The 19,711-nt window shown below is 39.8% G+C and overlaps 2 protein-coding genes across 2 annotated transcripts in view; one reads left to right on the top strand and one right to left on the bottom strand.

Annotated features, from left to right (window-relative positions):
- PEX7 (peroxisomal biogenesis factor 7) overlaps positions 1 to 17,703 on the bottom strand; it is an 86,088-nt gene extending 68,385 nt beyond the window's left edge. The window contains exons 1-5 of the mRNA XM_019951788.3: positions 17,485 to 17,703; positions 15,509 to 15,566; positions 14,391 to 14,541; positions 5,455 to 5,532; positions 4,750 to 4,858 (exon numbers count right to left, since the gene is read on the bottom strand). Of these exons, the coding sequence (XP_019807347.2) occupies positions 4,750 to 4,858; positions 5,455 to 5,532; positions 14,391 to 14,541; positions 15,509 to 15,566; positions 17,485 to 17,614 (526 nt within the window). The 5' untranslated portion in view covers positions 17,615 to 17,703. The remainder of the gene's footprint in view (positions 1 to 4,749; positions 4,859 to 5,454; positions 5,533 to 14,390; positions 14,542 to 15,508; positions 15,567 to 17,484) is intronic.
- Positions 17,702 to 19,711, top strand: part of MAP3K5 (mitogen-activated protein kinase kinase kinase 5) — a 247,245-nt gene continuing 245,235 nt past the window's right edge. The window contains exon 1 of the mRNA XM_073789644.1: positions 17,702 to 18,073. Coding sequence (XP_073645745.1) covers positions 18,001 to 18,073 — 73 coding nt within the window. The 5' untranslated portion in view covers positions 17,702 to 18,000. The remainder of the gene's footprint in view (positions 18,074 to 19,711) is intronic.

Genomic DNA, 19,711 nt, shown 5'->3' with positions numbered 1-19,711 from the left:
TCCTTGGATTTATCCTGTATGGGACTCTCTGTGCTTGCTGGACTTGACTGAATATTTCCTTTCTCATATTAGGGAAGTTTTCAACTATAATCTCTTCAAATATTTTCTCAGTTCCTTTCTTTTTCTCTTATTCTTCTGGGACCCCTATAATTCAAATGTTGATGCACTTAATGTTGTCCCAGAAGTCTCTGAGACTGTCGTCAATTCTTTCATTCCTTTCTCTTTATTCTGCTCTACAGTAGTTATTTCCACTATTTTACCTTCCAGGTCACTTATCCGTTCTTCTGCCTCAGTTCTTCTGCTATTGATTCCTTCTAGAGAATATTTAATTTTGTTTTCTGTGTTGTTCATCATTGTTTGTTTGCTCTTTTGTTCTTCTAGGTCCTTGTTAAAAGTTTCCTGTATTTTCTCCATTCTATTTCCAAGATTTTGGATCATCTTTACTCTCATTACTTTGAATTCTTTTTCAGGTAGACTGCCTATTTCCTCTTCATTTGTTTGGTCTGGTGGGTTTTTACCTTGCCCCTTCATCTGCTGCATATTTCTCTGTCTTCTCATTTTGTTTAACTTACTGTGTCTGTGGTCTCCTTTTCACAGGTTGCAGGTTCACAATGGACAGACAATATATAAATGAATGGGCATGACCGTGTTCCAATAAAACTTTACCCAAACTATCAGTGGGTCATTTGATTTGAGGGCAATAGTTTGCCAACTTGTGCTCTATTCTAAGCTTTCTTCTATTTAGTCTTTCCTGGGTGCTCTGATGTACTGCAATGGCTTTAGATCCCATTTATGAGCCAACGACACAATTTTTATTCATAAGGCCTGATTTCTCAGCTCCAAACTCCACGTGCTATTGACAACCCCACATGTGTATCCCACAGGCTCAACGTGCTCTAAAACTAACTCAAGATCTTCGTTTGCAAATGTATTTCTTATCTCAGTTATGACATTACCATCCATGAATTTGTCCTTGCCAAGAATCTAGGACTTATGCTTTATTCATCCCTCTCCCACCTCTTCCACATCTTATAAAATCATCTCGAAATACCACTCAAATCAGCCTACTTTATTCCATCCCTTCTGCCACTATCCTTATCCATGCCTTCATCTCTCTCTTAATTGTTTCTCTGCAACCACTCTGGCTCACCTCCAAACTATTCTCTACACAACAGCCAAAATGGGTTTTTAAAAATGCAAGCCTAATCATATCACTCCCAGGCTTAAACCTCTTCAATGTCTTCCCACTGTCCACAGGATAAAATCCAGAGTCTTGAATCCAGCCCACAAGGCATGATCTGGGCCCCTGCCTGTGATCCTGACCTCATTTTTGCTACCCTTTTCCTCTTAGGCAACAGTGCCTCTGGCCCTCTTTCAATTTCTCAAACACATCAAGTTCTTAATTTTGAATATACTACTCTGCTTGGAATGTTCTCTCTTGCTATGCCATCTAAGGCCTCCCACTTTTCACTGAGCCAACTCCTTATTCATCCTAAATGAAAGTCAGAAACCTATCAAGCAAAAAATTGATAGTTTTGACTACCAAAAAGTTTCAATGCTTATACAGTAAAAATTAAAATATAATAAATAGGTTAAAGGACAGAAAAAAATTGGGAAAATATTTGTAACAGACGTAAGATACAGAGAACTAATTCCTAAATATAAAAAGAGCTCAGGGCTTCCCTGGTGGTGCAGTTGTTGAGAGTCCGTCTGCCGATGCAGGGGAGACATGGGTTCGTGCCCCAGTCCAGGAAGATCCCACATGCCGCGGAGCGGCTGGGCCCATGAGCCATGGTTGCTGAACCTGCGCGTCCGGAGCCTGTGCTCCTCAACGGGAGAGGCCACAACAGTGAGGGGCCCGCGTATCGCAAAAAAAAAAAAGAGCTCATACATCAATACAGAAAAACAACAACAAACAGCTCTCAGTAGCAAAACAGGCCAAAGACATGAATAGGTGACTCACAAAAGAACAACTACTGCAGCCAGTTGACATACTGAATGTGTTCACTAGTCCTAGTAATCAAATACACAAATCAAAACAACAATTAGTTGTAATTTTTCATTCATGGAATTGGCAAACCTCTAACAGATGGAGGAGACACATCCATTCACCATTTCAAGGTCCAAACCTTAAAATAACTGTTGCCTTGACACTATCAGCATTCTCATTGTCAGAATAAACTGACATCATCTAGACCGGGAAAGTTGTTATTGTTTTGTCTAATCTATAAGGTGTTGCTGCCCTGAAATAAACACATTGGAAAATAACAAGTGTCATATAGATTATATTTATGCATACATTTTCCCAAATGGTCTAACTGAATCATTCCTTACATTGGAATACCCTGAGCAGATACCAGTTTCTCCTTCCCAGTATGTGTCTTCTGAGGCAAATGAAAGTGACTCAAAAAGGCAGCCTTAGAAAAGAAACTCTGCCCTTGCTTACACCAATTAAATTGCTCACCTTTGTTTTATTTCTACGCTTTTTACAGCTTTAATGGCCCTCAATACATTATACAAATTATCTAAAAGAAAAGTGAAGCAATATATTTTAAGGTATCAGAGCTTTTAGGAAGGAAATAGTATCAGAAATCTTTCTTTAGACAAATGTTTATTGGTGGTATATCAAATAAAAGAAACCTGTTGTACCTCTTTTTCTACTTTAGATTTGTTTTAATTTTATAAACTTAAATATATAATATAAATGCATATGTATAATTCATAATATATAATTGGGAGATGTTCTCTTCCATCAAGTGTATTTAAACCTATAGTCTAAGAACTCTTTCTGAATGGTGGTATGATTCACTCAATTCAGCTGTAATTACTAAGAAATCTCCACAATCAAAAATTGTTTTATAATAACAATGTTTTCAGTGGGGAAAATGAATTTGGGACAGGAGATTTTCTGACTCAAAATTGCAAAATTATTTTCCTGTACAATTTCAACAACAACAAAAGTTTTATACCTATAAGCATGTAAAACCTAACATCACTAAGCAAATTCAGCCTTTAAAGATATCTGACTTTTTCCTGAAGAATATTCCCCATTAATATTTTTAATTTTTTGAACATATATTCTGGAATGAGCATAAGAATTTTTATGGAGGAATACAAGCAAATGTTAACAGTAGTTCTATAGGAGGAGGGGAATGAGCACTTACTTTTACTTGGCATGTTTCTGTTTTGTCTGCATTTCTTTACTACGTATATGCTCAAACAGGAATTATCGAGATACCATTTCTGTTTTCTCTTCATAAATATATTTTTTGAAAGTTATAAAAGAAGCAAGAAATAAAGAGCTGATATTATCTTGTCAATCACCACAAATATTTATGATTAATTAACACATTCTTATAACTGTTACTCAACCTTTGTTCTGATAAAGCAACCAAAAATAAAGCCATCTAAGCAAAGCAGTTCAGTAGCTAATAAAAGGAGCTAGACTGGTTCCCAACTTTGAAAGATTTATAACTGGTTATGATCTGCCTAAGACAGACCATTAATCATTAATTAATCATTAATTAACCATACTTATTCATTAATAGTTGTGCTTATAAAATTCACAGTATGAAAAGTCATACTGTGGCAGATATTATAATATCACTGAGAATTAATATTCCATATCCTTAACCACATGAATATAACCTCTAAATGCCTTCCAACATACTGTTTCCCCACTGGGAATGATTCTACCTTCTAACCATGGGAAGAAGGGAGTGTTATTCTTGTTATCTCAGCTTCTACTCCCCATCACCTTATGGAAGGACCCTTCCACTGAACTTGCTCATGTAAAGTCAGGACAACAGAAGGGTGACAGGATAGACTGGCAGAAAGAAAAGGTAAGAGGAGGAAAGTACAAGAGCTGTGACGGCAGGGTTACAGGGTGTGAGAAGGTCAATGGCCAGGGGAGACCCACTCCAGAGCAGCCAGGGGCGAGTGAAGATGAGGACAGCTATTTAAATGACCATTTGGCAGGTGGACCAAGCTGTTTTAAATGGCACTGCAGAGAAACTGTGCAATGTTTCTCTTCAAATTATATATAAAGTAGATTGTTCAGATTATACATGATTTAGGAATCGGCCAACAAACCAAATTTGTAAATCCTTATGCAAACAGTACAAAGTGTAATTTTAAATTTCTATAAAATGACTTTTCTCTACAAAAAACATAGAGACATATAAATGTAAGTATCTGCTTTATCTTAGAATTGCTGACATGAATCAAAAGTAAACAGTTAGGAAAAAAGATCATACCAAACATATTCTTGCTATGGCTTAGTGGCAATGAATTAAAGAGACTATCCCTAAAAAGAGGGTAAATATCAAGCAAAGGAGGTTGACTGTGTGCTAGACATTTTACATGTTTCCTTATTTCATGCTGACAACAACCCCATAAGTTAGACATTCTTAGCCCCATATTACTGATGCGAAAACCCATCGCATCACCCTGACGCCCCACAATCGGCCACTGAAGAGAGTTTCCAAATTCAATCAAGTCTGATGCCAAAGCCCTCACTTTGTCCCTTACCTCTCACCTCACCAAAAAGGCACACGTTAAGTCAAAGGTTTAGAAGCAGCCCAGGCTAATTCTTACCTAGAGACTGAGAAAGAATGAAAGAGTCTCAAGAGTTCAAATAGGAATGCAGTCCCTTTTCTTCTCCAAATCTAAGGTACACAGTGCCACCTACTGGGGAAAGTGAGGCCACCATTCCCTACAAATAACGCTTTTGGTAAATGAATTCTTTACCTGAGGCTGAAGCAAAGCAACCAGGGATGTGGGGCGACCAGATCGTGCTATAAATGACACTTTCATGGCCTCTAAAGGTGCACAGAGACTTTCCAACAGTTGGGTCCCACTACAAACAAATGAACAGATCAGTTACCTAACAGAGGCAAATTCATCATGCTTTATATTACCATATATATGTATCTACATACACACACAGTATACATATATATCTCAAGGATTTCTTTAAAGTCTTTTTTTTTTTTTTTTTTTTTTTTTTTTTTTGCGGTACGCGGGCCTCTCACTGTTGTGGCCTCTCCTGTTGCGGAGCACAGGCTCCGATGCGCAGGCTCAGTGGCCATGGCTCACGGGCCCAGCCGCTCCGCGGCATATGGGATCCTCCCGGACCGGGGCACGAACCCGTGTCCCCTGCATTGGCAGGCGGACTCTCAACCACTGCGCCACCAGGGAAGCCCAAAAGTCTATTTTTATATAAAGCAAGATGATATTTAAGGGGCCAAAATAATCAACACTGAGCTAATTATCAGTTTATAGCTAGAAGATTAGAAAATTTTAAATTCTAATAAATGCTTTAGTGTATTTTTTGAAAAGAAAATTAACTGCCTAACTGAAAAGCAATAGAAGTATGTTCCAGAAAAGAAAAAACTTCAGTGGAAGCTTTGAGGAAGGGAATATTTGGTTTTAAATACAGTAATGTGGACATACCAGTTTGATAGTTTGATCCCACGAGCCAGACACCACAAGCTGTTCACATCTGGTTTGACTCCAATCAACACTGTACACCTAAAAACATTTTAAAGTGTCATTTAGAATGCAAAAGAGCATCAAGTTCAATATTACATTTATCTGTTTGTAACAGTGACAGCCAGTTAGAACAACTAATTCACTTCGTTGAAACATCAAATAAAGTCCTGCAAATCTCAATATGGTGTCTGAGAAAGGGAAAGGTCATCTTGTCCATTCCTCCAGCCTTACCCTTAACAGATAAGACTCCATTCTACTTTAGCAGGATCCTACAGAATATTTCCAAAACCTTCTTCACTAAAACAAATTATACATATTTTTAAACCTACCAACAAACCCCTGTTTGCAGCACCCTGAAGAAATGTCAGAGCAGATTAGAAAGTTAGTCATCTAAAAAAGCTTGCCAGGTCAATGTTTATCAGAAAGCATTAAAATTCAATTAATATCCCTTTCTGGTCTTTCTTTGAAAAAGCTTATCGGAATGACGTGATACTTTCAGATCTCTTGGTAAACAGCTTTAGTTATCCAATGCTGCTCTCAGTAAACCACTTCAAATGAATTATATGAAAACTTATGGAAATACTTTTAATTCTGTTATTTGATACAACGGATTATATACAGATCACTACTGGAAGCTAAGTTCAACCAAATATGTGTATAATTAAACTTTACAAAAGTAGTCCTGCCATGGACCTGAGTATGCCATTAAATGTGATCAGCCAGCAGGTTATTTTGAATCTAAAAACTCTACCATATTTATGCAGAAAGCATGACTGTCTGGGGTTTGTTGTGGCTTAAGTATGGATTCCCTGTTCTCTGCTGCCTAGTGCTATGCCTAGCCATGTTGGAACCTGAGTTTAAAACAAAAAATAATTGGTAATACCGATTATGTCCTTACTTAAAACTTTGATATTTTGTTCATCGTAGATTTTTCTTACATTAATTTTGATTTTTTAAATACTGCATTAAGAGATTATTTATCTTGACTACTGAGCTTTTGGGGCCCCCTTAAATTATGTACTTAAATTATGTGCTAAGGTGAGTGTTTCACCACCCAGTTCTGGCCCTGCTGCGGCCCATATTCTTGCACAAGAGAGAAAAGCAGCTGGAACACTAAAGAAATCATGATCCAGCAACAGAGAGTAGCTCATAAAGTATACAGAAAGGTCAGCAAAATCCAAAGTGCTGCTGCAGCCATCTGTCAGTTATGGATGGAAAAAGGCAGGCTCGGAAGCAATCAGGGAAGAGCTTGAGACCTAAAGAGGTTGATTTTACCCTCTAGGCCAGGGCTCAGCAAGTTTCTTCTGTAAAGGGCCATATAAATATTTTAGGCCTTAAATATTTATATAATAACTATATTAATATATTTATTCTATTCATAATAAATATACTATGGGCCATTTGGTCTCTGTCACAACTACTAAACTCAGCCTTGTAGAGCACCAAGTAGCCACAGATGATACTTAATAAATGGGCATGGCTGTGTTCCAATAAAACTTTACAAATCAGAGAGTGGGCTGGATTTGGCTTTGGCCCACGAGTACTAACTGGCCAACCCCTGCTCCAAGCTGATGTGAACAGTCAAAAATAACCACAATAGGAAATCTTTATTGAGCACCTACTGTTTGCCAGATGTTGTCATAAGCACTTTACATATTTTATCTCATTTCATCTTCACTTCTGTGCAGTAGATACCGTGCCAAGGCCCAAAGAGGTTAAGTAACTTGTCCAAATTCCCACAGCTGGTAAGCTGCAGAGCTGAAGTCTGAACCTGGGCAGCCTAATCGCAGAGTCCACCTTAATCATGATGCTAGGCTATCTCTACAATATGTTGCATGACGGCGCTTTAAAATGGAACTTTTCAGTGACCTTGCACTGTGATATTAAGGAAATAAAACCCTGCCCTTGTTGGTATTACCCTTCACTGGAGCTCCATTTGGGCCCAGACTGATTGCATTTTGTTTTCATGAATTATCCATACCCATGTTAAAGCCCCTACCTATCTATCTACTTGGTGAACCCCCGCTCATCTGTCAAGACTCAGCCCCTTTAAATCTTCTGTGAAGTAAGCCTCCCTGATGAAGCCCTCAGGCATCGAGGCGTCAGATGCTGCCTTCTGTGCACTCCACAGCATCTTGCACCTACTCCTAGTTCAGCATGCACCATGCGTCACTGAATTCAGTGTTAAATAACTGCCACACCCGCTATATTCTGGAAGAACCATCATAAACAGAACCATCTTGTTCATGCTCATTGCAATCTAACAGGCACTCAAGAAACTGAGTTAAAATGATTTAACCAACCAAATTTATCTCCACAACCTGTGCTGTTGCTAAGTAGTTATAAAGAGCTACTGTTTTCATTTTAGAGGATAATTGAACAAATACAATTAAAAGATAACATCATTAGCTCAGACTCCTCTGCCTCTACACATTTCCAACATGACAGAGGACTTGAAACCTGACAACTTCTCACCTTTTAAAACTGCAAGAGCCTCCGCGGGCTCAGAGAGAACCCAGCCCCAGTGAGAACAAGAGACACGACGTAAGAAAACTATGCTGATACCAGGGCTGCTGCCAGCTCTTCTATGTGATTCATAACAAAGTGGCAAGCACCAGGGTCTAGGACAAAATCAAGCATAGGACATACATGGTGAGGTTAAAAATGGGATAAAAAAGAAGGAAATAAAGGTGACTCAATCAACATATACTTTTTGTTTGTTTGTTTTACTGTGTTTAATATACTAGGACATGGGAAAGAAACTAACAGTATAAGCCAGGATATTGTGTTTAAAACACAAAAATGAAAACTGTAGACCATAAATACAAAAGCTGGAGGGATGGAAAATTCAGCTTGATGCCCAGAAGAGAGGTATCCTAGCAGGGCCCTGAGGGCTGGCTAAAATGTCAACAGCAGAAAGCAGAGGTGAAAATAGTGACCAGAAACTCCCCCAAAGACATAAACGGGGACATAAAGCACCCTAGGGATTATAGGACTAGTGAACGACTGCAAGATAACACCAAGGTTTTGTGCCTCAGAACTGTCAGTGACGGTGGCATTAACAAAGCTGGACGACTGGAGGAAGGGAGATAATGTGTAATTTTAGACACAGTGAGTTTGCAGTGACAGCCTGACAGTCAAGTGGAAAAGTCTAGGAAGAACAGGGTTTGGGCATTAACCTCAAGCCCTGAAAAAAAGTTTACAACCAGAGAGATGTTTGGGAGGCAGCTGAAAAAGGATGACTAGATTATCCCAACCTCAAGTCACACAACTATTCAATACATATTTATTAAGCACTTACTATGAACAAGGCATGTGGGAGGGAGAGTATAGTGTTAGACAAGACAGATAAAAGCCCCAGCCTTCATGGGTCTTATACTTTAGCAAGGGAAGATAGGCTGTAAGTATAAATACACAATTTCAGGTTGTGATTTTTTAAAAACTACTAAGAAAAATAATGTAAAGTAAGAGCACTAGAAAATAATAACAAGGGCGGGAGACTAGAAAGCACATCTCACATTAGTCTACTCTTACATCTTTTCCCTATTCCCAATTCCCCCCTCCACTCCCACTCAAATAGTGGACACGGGAAATATAAAAAGAAGAGAGATATGCAGCTATGCTTTAAAAGCAGGGTCCTCTAAAGGCCTATCTTAATGAAATTACTCTTGGTAGAAAGAAAATTGAAGAAAATTAATTGGGAAACTACACAAAGAAAAACGAAAAACACTGAAGAATATTTTGTGCTGCTTTATGAAATCTGAACTTCATCAGAACCACAGTTTGAGGAGGACAAATTTTATTACTGAATCCAATTCCCAAAGAGCTCATTTTTAATCTACTGTACAGTGTTGCCCTTTTTAAGTTGGTCTATTTAATTAAAAATCATCAAATAAAAACTGTGTCCAGAATGTTCATACTTATCTGTATCAATACAAAGGAAAGGGACACTGACTTTTAATTACTGAGCGATTAGAAAGGGCTACAGGGCTTCCCTGGTGGAGCAGTGGTTGGGAGTCCGCCTGCCGATGCAGAGGATGCGGGTTCGTGCCCCGGTCCGGGAGGATCCCACATGCCGCGGAGCGGCTGGGCCCGTGGGCCATGGCCGTTGGGCCTGTGCGTCTGGAGCCTGTGCTCTGCAACGGGAGAGGCCGCAACAGTGAGAGGCCCGTGTACCACAAAAAAAAAAAAAGAAAAAAAAAGAAAGGGCTACATATTTCTTTTAATGTGAAACTTAAATTTTTTTTCATTATAGATATTTTAAAATGCACATAAGAGTAGAGAGAATAGCATAATAAATCCCCAGGTATCCATCACATACCTTCCATAATTATCAATATTTTACCCATCCTGTTTCATCTGTTCCATTACTTACTGGAGTATTTTAACATCAGACCATTTCACTCACAAATACTTCAGGAGAAAGAATGTCTTCACCTTTTACATGAGCACAAGGCCATTTTCACATCTTAGATTAACAACAGTTCCTAACATCGTCTAATACTCAGTCCATATTCATAGTTCCCTGATTGTCTCAGAAACGTCCTTTTATAGTTGGTTTATCTGAATAGGATCCAAACAAAATCCATATTTTATACTTAGCTGTTATGTCTCTTAAGTTATTTCTAATCTAGGAAAGTTCCCTTTCCCACCTTGGTTCAGGTCCCCCTACCCCACCAATGACATTTACTTGTTGAAGAAACAAAGTTATTGGTCCTATGGAATGTTCTAAATACATTCTGGATTTGGCTAATTGTTTCCTCATGGTGGTGTTCAACTTTTTCCTCTACCCTTCCTATTTTCTTTAAATTGGAAGTTAGATCTAGAGGTTTGATTGATTCAGTTCAATCTTTTTTTTAGCTTTCTATTGTATTAGGAGGTGTGTAATTTCTGGTTGATCCACTTCTGGTGATCCTAAGATTGTTCATAAGATGGGTCACTTTTAAATTAATGGTTTTAGCATCCACAGATAACCCTTGCCTAGGGTCATTATTTCATTAGGGGCTACTAAATGGTGATTTTCTAATTCTATTATCCCTTCTACATTTACTAGGTAGAATTCTATTACAAGAAAATTTCTGCACCAACGATTTGATTACCCCACAGTGAAATTCATACAGGAAAAGCAGGATAAATGCCTTGATTCTTTACCTTTATTTATAAATTCATGATCAAAAACTTTAAATGGATCAAATATCTTTTAAAATTTTTCAGCAAACTGATAAGCCTCACTATTTGACAATGAAGACAAATTTTAACTATTTTAAAAAACTGTAATAACAACACTGAGAATTAGATGCTGAAATGAATATTAAACTGAGTCTGTCATCTTTAAAGTCACTTTTAACTCACTCTCAACAGCACAGTGCTATAAGCCATGAAGTCAGAAACAAAATTCTCAATTACTCTCTTTTTTCTCCTTCTTGCTGAACTTTTTAAAATTTTCTTATTCTTCCATTCTTATTATATATTCAGCAGCAGCCTAAGCTGAAGGCATTTTATGGGGCTCAAAAGACATAATGGCCTCTGCAGTTAAATAATACAGAGAAGAATCCGATTCCTGCTTTGATGCTAAGTTTAGAAGCCATGCAAAGGGAAACCTTCCATGTTTTTCTTTCTTTCATTTCACCAGGACCTTTATTCCTTAAGGCCTAAAATATATCTAGGTCTTGGAATTTTCCTTTTTGCTTCAGTAAGTACTTGTCTGACTATCTGAAAACTGACTGTTGGACTTCATTCAACACTATTTGTTGAATATTCAACAAATATTTATTAGCTCCTCAAAACTCTATTTGACCTTAAATCAATCCTTTTAAGTGTTTCTGCATATTTGGTATAAGAGACAAACTTTAAATAAATGCTGTATTTCTCTTTAATGAAAAATGCCAAATATTTGGTATAATACTACTGAGCTTTAGATTGATCACCTGAAATTCTTTAACAATCTCATGGAGGACAACCTTTCTGAGGGTCCTACAGTTCTCTGCTCGTCATCCGCCTTGGTGTGGTTCAACTTTTACTAACAATCGTGAGAAAGACAAGAAGTAATATTGTGGCACATAGTGATGGGGACTCCCCAACCACCAATCTCCCTTTCTCCTTGCTCACAGAACCCCAGTTTTGCCCTTCAGGAAAAGCTCTGTCCTTTCCTCATCCCAGGGGTGAATCTTACTTAGATGAAAGTATGAGTGGTGACTTGTTTCCCTCACAAGTGACAGAGTTACGACTGGGCATGTGATGAGATGATAACTGGAATTCTGTGGAGCGTTAGAAGAAAGAAACCCACCGAGGAGAGCAGAGCGGAAAGGCAGGAGAAACCCGGGTATCTGATGACATTGCCAAGCCTAAATTAAACAAACCTGGACCCATTCCCAGCTCCATATCCTTGGTTATGTGAAATAAAAAAACTCGGATCGTTGAAAGCACTTTTAGTTTGGTTTTCTCTTATGGTAACAGCCAAGGCATCTAACTGATACAAAATGCTTATCTAAAATTGCATTTGAGGGCTTCCCTGGTGGCGCAGTGGTTGAGAGTCCGCCTGCCGATGCAGGGGACACGGGTTCGTGTCCCGGTCCGGGAAGATCCCACATGCCGCAGAGCGGCTGGGTCCGTGAGCCATGGCCGTTGAGCCTGCGTGTCCAGAGCCTGTGCTCCGCGACGGGAGAGGCCACAACAGTGAGAGGCCCACATACCGCAAAAAAAAAAAAAAAAAAAAAATTTGCATTTGACAAGAAAATGAGGAAGGACAACCTAGAACAACAGTCTGAAAAAACAAACAATAAATAAGTCTTCAGTTCAAAAAACCAGCTACATAATTATAGAATGATGTAAACCACTGGTTTAACAATAGTACAAAGATCTTTACAAGTGGACTGAAAGTAACCCAGCACTACAACGTGGCTAAGGAAAATGCACAGCCATGTTAGGTAATATCATCAGAAACAGAGGCTCAAGATCATGGTGGCGAAGTCATATAAAGCTCAGCACTAATAAACACATTTCTGGAATAAATCAGGTTTTACAACATTAAAAGCAACACTGTAAAACAAGAGATCACCCAAAGGAGTTTACCAGGAGGGTGAAAGATATAGAGACCGTGTAACCTGAGGACAGGTCGAAAGAACTACAAATGTACAGTCTGGAAGAGGGAAGACTTACGGGGGCATGACAGCGATTTTCAAGGAGTCTCCTGGAAAAGAGGGACTGCACTTGGTCTCGCCATGTCAGAGAAGGGAATTTGAAGCAACGGTTCGTTGATATTGAAGGTAGATTTAGGCCTAAGAGAGCAATTATCTAACCAATAGAGCAATCAAAAAGTCAAATAAATTATCACATGAGATAGTGAAATTCACTTTCACTGAGCTGAAGTAAAGACTGCGTGACCATCACACGGAACATTCTCGAACAGTATTTTCCAGAGTAGTAGCAGTACAAACACCATTGGTTGTACGAGAGATGATTTTAACTGGTACATACATTTTATTTTATTCGTTATAAATTTATTTTACCATACATGAAATAAATGTACATACTAAGCTATCAATTCCATGGTTTCATGAATATGTGCTGTTTTAGAATAAGTGAAATAACTACGTAAAGTTCATTTAAAGGAAAACATTAAATCAGTATCTACCATTTAATAAAACTGGATATATTATTTCACGATTTGTTAGCTACAGCCCTAGAATTTATATAGATAAGCAATACAAGGCCCAAAGATTTAAGAAAAAGAAAGAAAACTTTTGAGAGGAAAAATATTTTTAAAAAAGAAAGAAAAAAAGAAAAGAGAAAAAAAAAAAAGAAAGAAAAACATTAAGTTAATCATAATCTAAGTGGTATAAGAAAATGGCAAAAATCATGAAGGTACCAAAATGTCTGAATTTTGGACATGCTGCTTTGTGGGGATTTTTGCACTGAACATGCTGAAACTAAAGTTCCTCCTTTACCAAAGTTGTCTTGGTATTCAGTGGTTCTATGAAAACACGATCATTTATAACTACATTTATTCAAAGAGCCTCCTTTACAATGAAATGGAGGAACTAAAATTTTCTATTATTTTCAGTCAGATCTTAGAGATATTCATTTTTAATAGCTAGAACTATAAAAATGATGTCTAGAATCCTCACATAACCTATTATGTGTCTATTATTACAAAAGACTAACATTCTTGCACCTAATAAGCATTTACTGAGGTCTTTCCATGAGCCAGGCACAAATTTGAAAGTAAATTTGCAAGTTTTCATTTGAAGCATCTATTGCTACCTTGAGAAAATTCTTAAAACATTTAAGGTAAAACACCAAAAGAGAATGTCTTTACCATCATGTTCATGAAAAGTATATATGTATTTTAATATGACTGAAGGCCAAACTATTCTCTATGCTACCCATACACACACACGATATCTAGCACATGTAAGAGATTTAGTTTTTAAACTTCTTCGGTAAGCTCTGCCTTATAGTCAGTATTTCAAGCTCTTGCTTCCATATATTCTGAAAATCCTTAGGAATCATAGTGAAGTCCTAAAGGCAATCTTACGATGTCTCTGTGAAAAGTCCACCTACCTCTATCTTAAGGCAGCGTATGGAGGCATATCCTTCCTTACAGCGTAAAGAAAGCGATGCGCCTCTGGAGGAACCGGCGCCACGGTATACTTCCTGCCGGAGGCGTTTTTACTGACTAATGAGAAGCCTGACCTTTTCTTCTTTTCCAGCTCCTTAGGCTAAAAGGTACTTTATGTTTGAATAATCAAATAACAAGTGACATCTAACATGTACACATGTACAAGAAACACTAAAGCTTAAACTTCTTGTCCCCTGAAGACATCTCCCCATGTTTCCACCCCCAAATGGATTTCAACCAAAGAAAAACAATCAGCCCAGAAAGATTCCCTTCCTACCTCCTGAGTGTGTTCCTTGTAGACCTGCAGTGGCCCTGTGGCTCTGGCAGTGTCCCAGAGCTGTAACGAGCCATCACCACTACAGGTGACCAGGATATGCTCATTATTCTCACTCCAGGTCACGTCAAACAAACCATCGTTCCAGTCAAAGCTACACCAGGAAAATTAAAACAAAAAAATCTAGTTACATAGGCAGCTGAACATAAAATAACAATCATTGCTTTTTTTTTTTTTTTTACAGTTTATCACCTATTTTAACTCACATTATCTCACATGGGCTTCACAAATATGGGAGATTCGTAGAGCAGCCACTTGCCAGATTCAGAAACAACTTCAGAGAGCTTAAAAGAACAGCCCAGTCACACAGCCAGAAAACTGCACAGCTAGGTTAAAATCAGGGCTCCCAACTAGAAATACGGCACCATTTACATGAGGACATGCTGCCATACCTGGGTGCTCACTGCTTTCTGTGTTTCATAGGAGGGAAGAACAAGCACTTGAAAGTACTAATTTAGATCAATAATTTCAGTGTTTCCCATAAATCTTTCACCTGAGCTATCAGCAGGTAGTTATCTTCTGATGAAATTTCCTTTCCTTTCTCTACCCTTGACTAACTCTGATGGAGACGTTAATGAGTCTAACAGTCACACAGACAAGACAGGCATGGAAAGAAGAAAGGGAAAGAAGCGATAATCCACAAAATGGATAATTAGCTCCTGAATGAGTAAAGCTAAAGTACATTAAGAAGAAAGCAAAGATAGGAATGTCAAACAGTATACCAACTAGCTCACATTTTTCTATGTTTAAGTTTTACAATGTATAAGTGAATACTAAGAGACAAGAGCTTTAGAAGAAAAGTGACATAATCACAAGTTCATGGCAAAAATAAGCTCTATACTATGCAAATCCTGAAGGTTCTTTTATACGGCAAATTAAAACATCTTATTGATCACAAAGATTCAAAACTAATTCTATTAAGGTCTTAAAAGCAACAGAGAACACATATAAGTTTAATAGTTAAGGTCTTAAAAGCAACAGAGAACACATATAAGTTTAATAGTTAAGGTCTTAAAAGCAACAGAGAACACATATAAGTTTAATAGTTAGAGTCATCTTACCTTCTAAAAAGCCTAAGCCCAGATTCATTTTGATCCAGTATTAGCAGGGTTCCACAGCCTAAGGAGAAAAATGCTGAGGTCATGCTGTTGAACCCGCTGGGGGACCATGTCAAGGCAAAGAGGTATCAAGTACTGAGTACCTAATTTTACAGTCACAAATTTCAAGTTACTTGAGGCCATGTATACAAAATGATCAGGACCGTGCTCTCCATTTCTGTCTCTCTCTCTACATTGTGCTTAATTAAATATTAAGCTTACCATCTCACCTATGCTTGGAATCCAGACACAGCTCTAACAGGGGAGAGATATTTAAGTGCATACTCTATGGCCAGGCAGGATGACAGGCACACAAACCTTCCAAACAGGTGTTATCATCCCTATTTACAGGTGAGAAACCTCAGGCTAAAAGACCCCAGGGATTGTGTATCTTCTACATCACACTGCCTTCACAATAAATCTACAATACCTTCTGGGACTTCCCTGGTGGCACACTGGTTAAGAATCTCCCTGCCAATGCAGGGGACATTGGTTCAATCCCTGGTCCAGGAAGATCCCACATGCCACGGAACAACTAAGCTCGTGCACCACAACTACTGAGCCTGTGCTCTAGAGCCGGCAAGCCACAACTACCCAGCCCGTGCACCTAGAGCCCACGCTCCACAAGAGAAGCCACTGCAATGAGAAGCCTGTGCACTGCAACAAAGAGTAGCCCCCTCTTGGTGCAATAAAGAAAGCCCGCGCACAGCAACGAAGACCCAACGCAGCCAAAAATAAATAAATAAATAAATTTATTTTTTAAAAAATAAATAAAATAAATAAAGAGTACTGGTTCCATACTTTAAAAAATAAAATAAAATAAATTCAGCATGGAATTTTAAAACAAAATGCCTACTGGAACTCACCACGTACTTGGTGGTAAAATGCTGAACACAACATATCATTATCTACCAAAGAGGAATTATTTTACTAAAGGATCAGCATATTTTAAAGGTTATATTTGTTATTGGGTTGAAGGAAAGAAAACTATTAAATATGACTGACTTAAAAAAACGTTAAGGCGTTTTTTTAAGGATCTAATTTAAAATATCATTACAAACTCACGAGTCTTCAACCTAAATGGTAGGCAAGTATTGTAAACCTGAATTTGCAACCACTAAAAGCTAATGGTGAAAATATTAAGGCAAATATTTCTCTCCCTCTCAGTTTCAGAAATCACTAAATCACTGTAGGACCCAACAAAAAATCCTGTCGAGAGCTGACATTATGCAATGAATTTTTTCATAGACCTTCAGTGCGTATACAACAGCTACGAGATGAATTAAAAGAAAGCCCGTAAATCAAGAATAGAACCCCGCCTTTCAACCTAGTCCAGGACCAGAGATCATTAACCTGAACCTCTTAACTGCCTGCAAATGTTTGTATTCCTCCGGAGACAAGAAAAAGCGAGAAAAGAACGTGAACAATGTCGTGTTGGCACTTGCGGGGAAACTCCTGGCGTCTGCTCGGGAGCATCCTTAAGACGCACAGCCGGAATGCAGCCTGTGGGGAATGTGGTCCAATTAGTGGGTACTGGGGTGACCCTGCAGACCGTCTTCCAAGAGCTGTTGGTCCCGTCGGACCGGTAGAAGGGGCCCTACAGGTTCAGCCCGCTCTCCGCAGGGCCACGTGTACCTGGAAGGGTGTGTGTCACTAGGGGCGATGGTGTCGGTGCGCTCTAAGGCATAAGAACTAGGGGCACTAGGCATCTTCCACACGCTACTTCCGCACTGTAACTGGAAAAGATGATGGACTCGACTCTAAACCAACTCCCCACCCTGGACAAAGGCGGTCAGGGAGCCAGGCGTTCCTCCTCTGCTTCCCCTGGTGTTCTTTTCTGGCGCCGTCTACTGTCGGAAGTGCTTTTGGACCACCAGAGGGCGCTGGCGCTCAGCTGGAACCCGCCCCCGCCCCGGCGGCTCAGCGCGGCCCGGCCTCACCCGCGATGCCGTAGTGCTGCGCGGTGGCGCAGGCCAGGCGGCCCGGCAAGTACGGGGAAAACTCGGCTGCATAGCCGTGGCGGCCGGTCACCCGCAGCGTCCGCACAGCTCCGCCACGCGCCGCGCTCATCCCGCCCGCCGCCTGCGTGCCTGGCCGCCCCAACCGCCGAAGCCCTTCCGAGTTGGAGGCGACCGGTCCGGACTCGCTAAGAGAATTAGAGATCCTAGAAGCTGAGACGGAAGTGAGGACACTGGGTGCCCTGAATGCTAGGTTTCGATTGGTCCGCAAAGGAAAGGGAATTGACTCTGACGGAGGCCATTTTTGTCTTGGGCAAAACAGATGCTTGGCGCCCGCTGTGACGAAGTAGACGTGAGGGCAGTATTTCTGAGAGTTAGGTGGTGATTCTGACACCTTCTGTTTTTACATATCAGCCTCCACTGCGGGCTATCTGGTTTTTATTAATTTATTGACCTTTTGAAAGACTGGCATCAGGAAATGTGGCTGATGATTACAAAATGAGACAAGTTACAGCAAAGTCTGAAACCGTGCTGCGAGTCCAGAAGGCAATTGAGCGCCGTGTTGCCCGAGGTAAATTAAAGCAAAGTTAAATCAGCGGTAGTCAAGCTAAGGCAAAAAAACATCGTAAGAAACTAACTTAAAATTTTTAAAAAATTCTTCCTATATTTATTGTATAGTAGTAAGTGCTCAGATGCCAGAGATGAAAACGAAGGCTCCTTCATCCATTCAAATATTTACCAGGCATATACCATGTAGAGGGTGGCCATATATTGCTTATCTGCTAAACAAGACCCTTCTGAGAATAAAAGAGAGTGCAGTTAATAATTAAGCCAGGTCAACAGGTACAAACCTAGTCATATGGCCACTTTATACACAAAGGACGGTGCTAGGCACTGGGGATTCAAATGCAATAAGATATAGTTTGTGTCATCAGTTAAGTGTAATCAAAAAACTGTAGATGCTATGAGAAATATATAGGGGCTATTTTTAAAAGGAATTGTCAGTGCTGGAAGATGGGGGATGGGAGAAAAACCTTCAGAAAACAAGTAATGTTTGTGTAAATGATGATAAGGTTTTCTTTAAATAGACAAGGAGGTGGAGGTCATTATAGGAGCAGGAATAACAGGAGACCTAAAACAGCATGACCCATAGGAGATTGTGGCTGCCAGGTATCAGCCTGCCCAGATGAAAGGGGTATGGTGAAGAGTATTGGACGGAGAGACTAGAATATTGTATTGGTTCATGAAGAGTCTTGTGTGCAATACCAAGGGAATTTGACTTCTACTGTAACGTAAACAATGGGGAACCATCAAAGTTTTCTAATGTGAGAAATTAGATGACCAAGTTTTCATTTTAAAAGATCTTCTGGCAACACAAACTGGAAAACAGATTGGAAATGGGGAGGCCAGTTAAGACTTTAGCAATAGTTCAAGCAAAAGATAAGAATTTAAACAAAGATTATGGTAATGGGGGTGAAAAGAGTCATGCTCTACAGTATTGTGAGATTTACGCCTAGGAGGCCAGCCAGTTTCTCACAGTAAATATCGGGAAAAAACCACTTTGTGCTTCCTGCAGGGGGAAGAGAAAAGGAACCATTTTGAAATAAGCCAGCGCATTCGGTTCTTCTTAACAAGGCCTGGTCTCAGGGAAAACTAGTTAACGAGAGCCTAACCTAGTAGTATATTTTCAGAGCCTAACTAACCTGAAAGTTCCCTTGTGCCCGTTTTCAATCAAACCCACGCCTACCCCCGATCCACCAGTGACCTGTTTTTTCCTGTTAAGGACTGCCTGAAATTCCAGTACTAGAAATGTACTTTGTTGTTGTTTTTATTTATTTATTTATTTATTTATTTATTTAAATTTTGTCTGTGTTGGGTCTTCGCTGCTGCGTGCGGGCTCTCTCCAGTTGCGGCGAGCGGGGGCCACTCCTCGCCGCGGTGCACGGGCCGCTCACCGCAGCGGCCCCTCCCGTTGCAGGGCACAGGCTCCAGGCGCACGGGCCTCAGCAGTTGCGTCACTCAGGATCAGCAGCTGTGGCACGCGGGCTCCAGAGCGCAGGCTCAGCAGCTGTGGCGCATGGGGCTCAGTTGCTCCGCAGCATGCGGGATCTTCCCAGACCAGGTATTGAACCCGTGTCCCCTGCATTGGCAGGCAGACCCCCCAACCACTGTGCCACCAGGGAAGCCCTTCCCGTGAGTTTTTTGATTG

This window comes from Tursiops truncatus, chromosome 12 (genome assembly GCF_011762595.2).
Source record: "Tursiops truncatus isolate mTurTru1 chromosome 12, mTurTru1.mat.Y, whole genome shotgun sequence".
NCBI lineage: Eukaryota > Metazoa > Chordata > Mammalia > Artiodactyla > Delphinidae > Tursiops > Tursiops truncatus.
The sequence above is the reverse complement of the archived record's forward strand: the minus strand, read 5'-3'. Positions and strand labels throughout refer to the sequence as shown.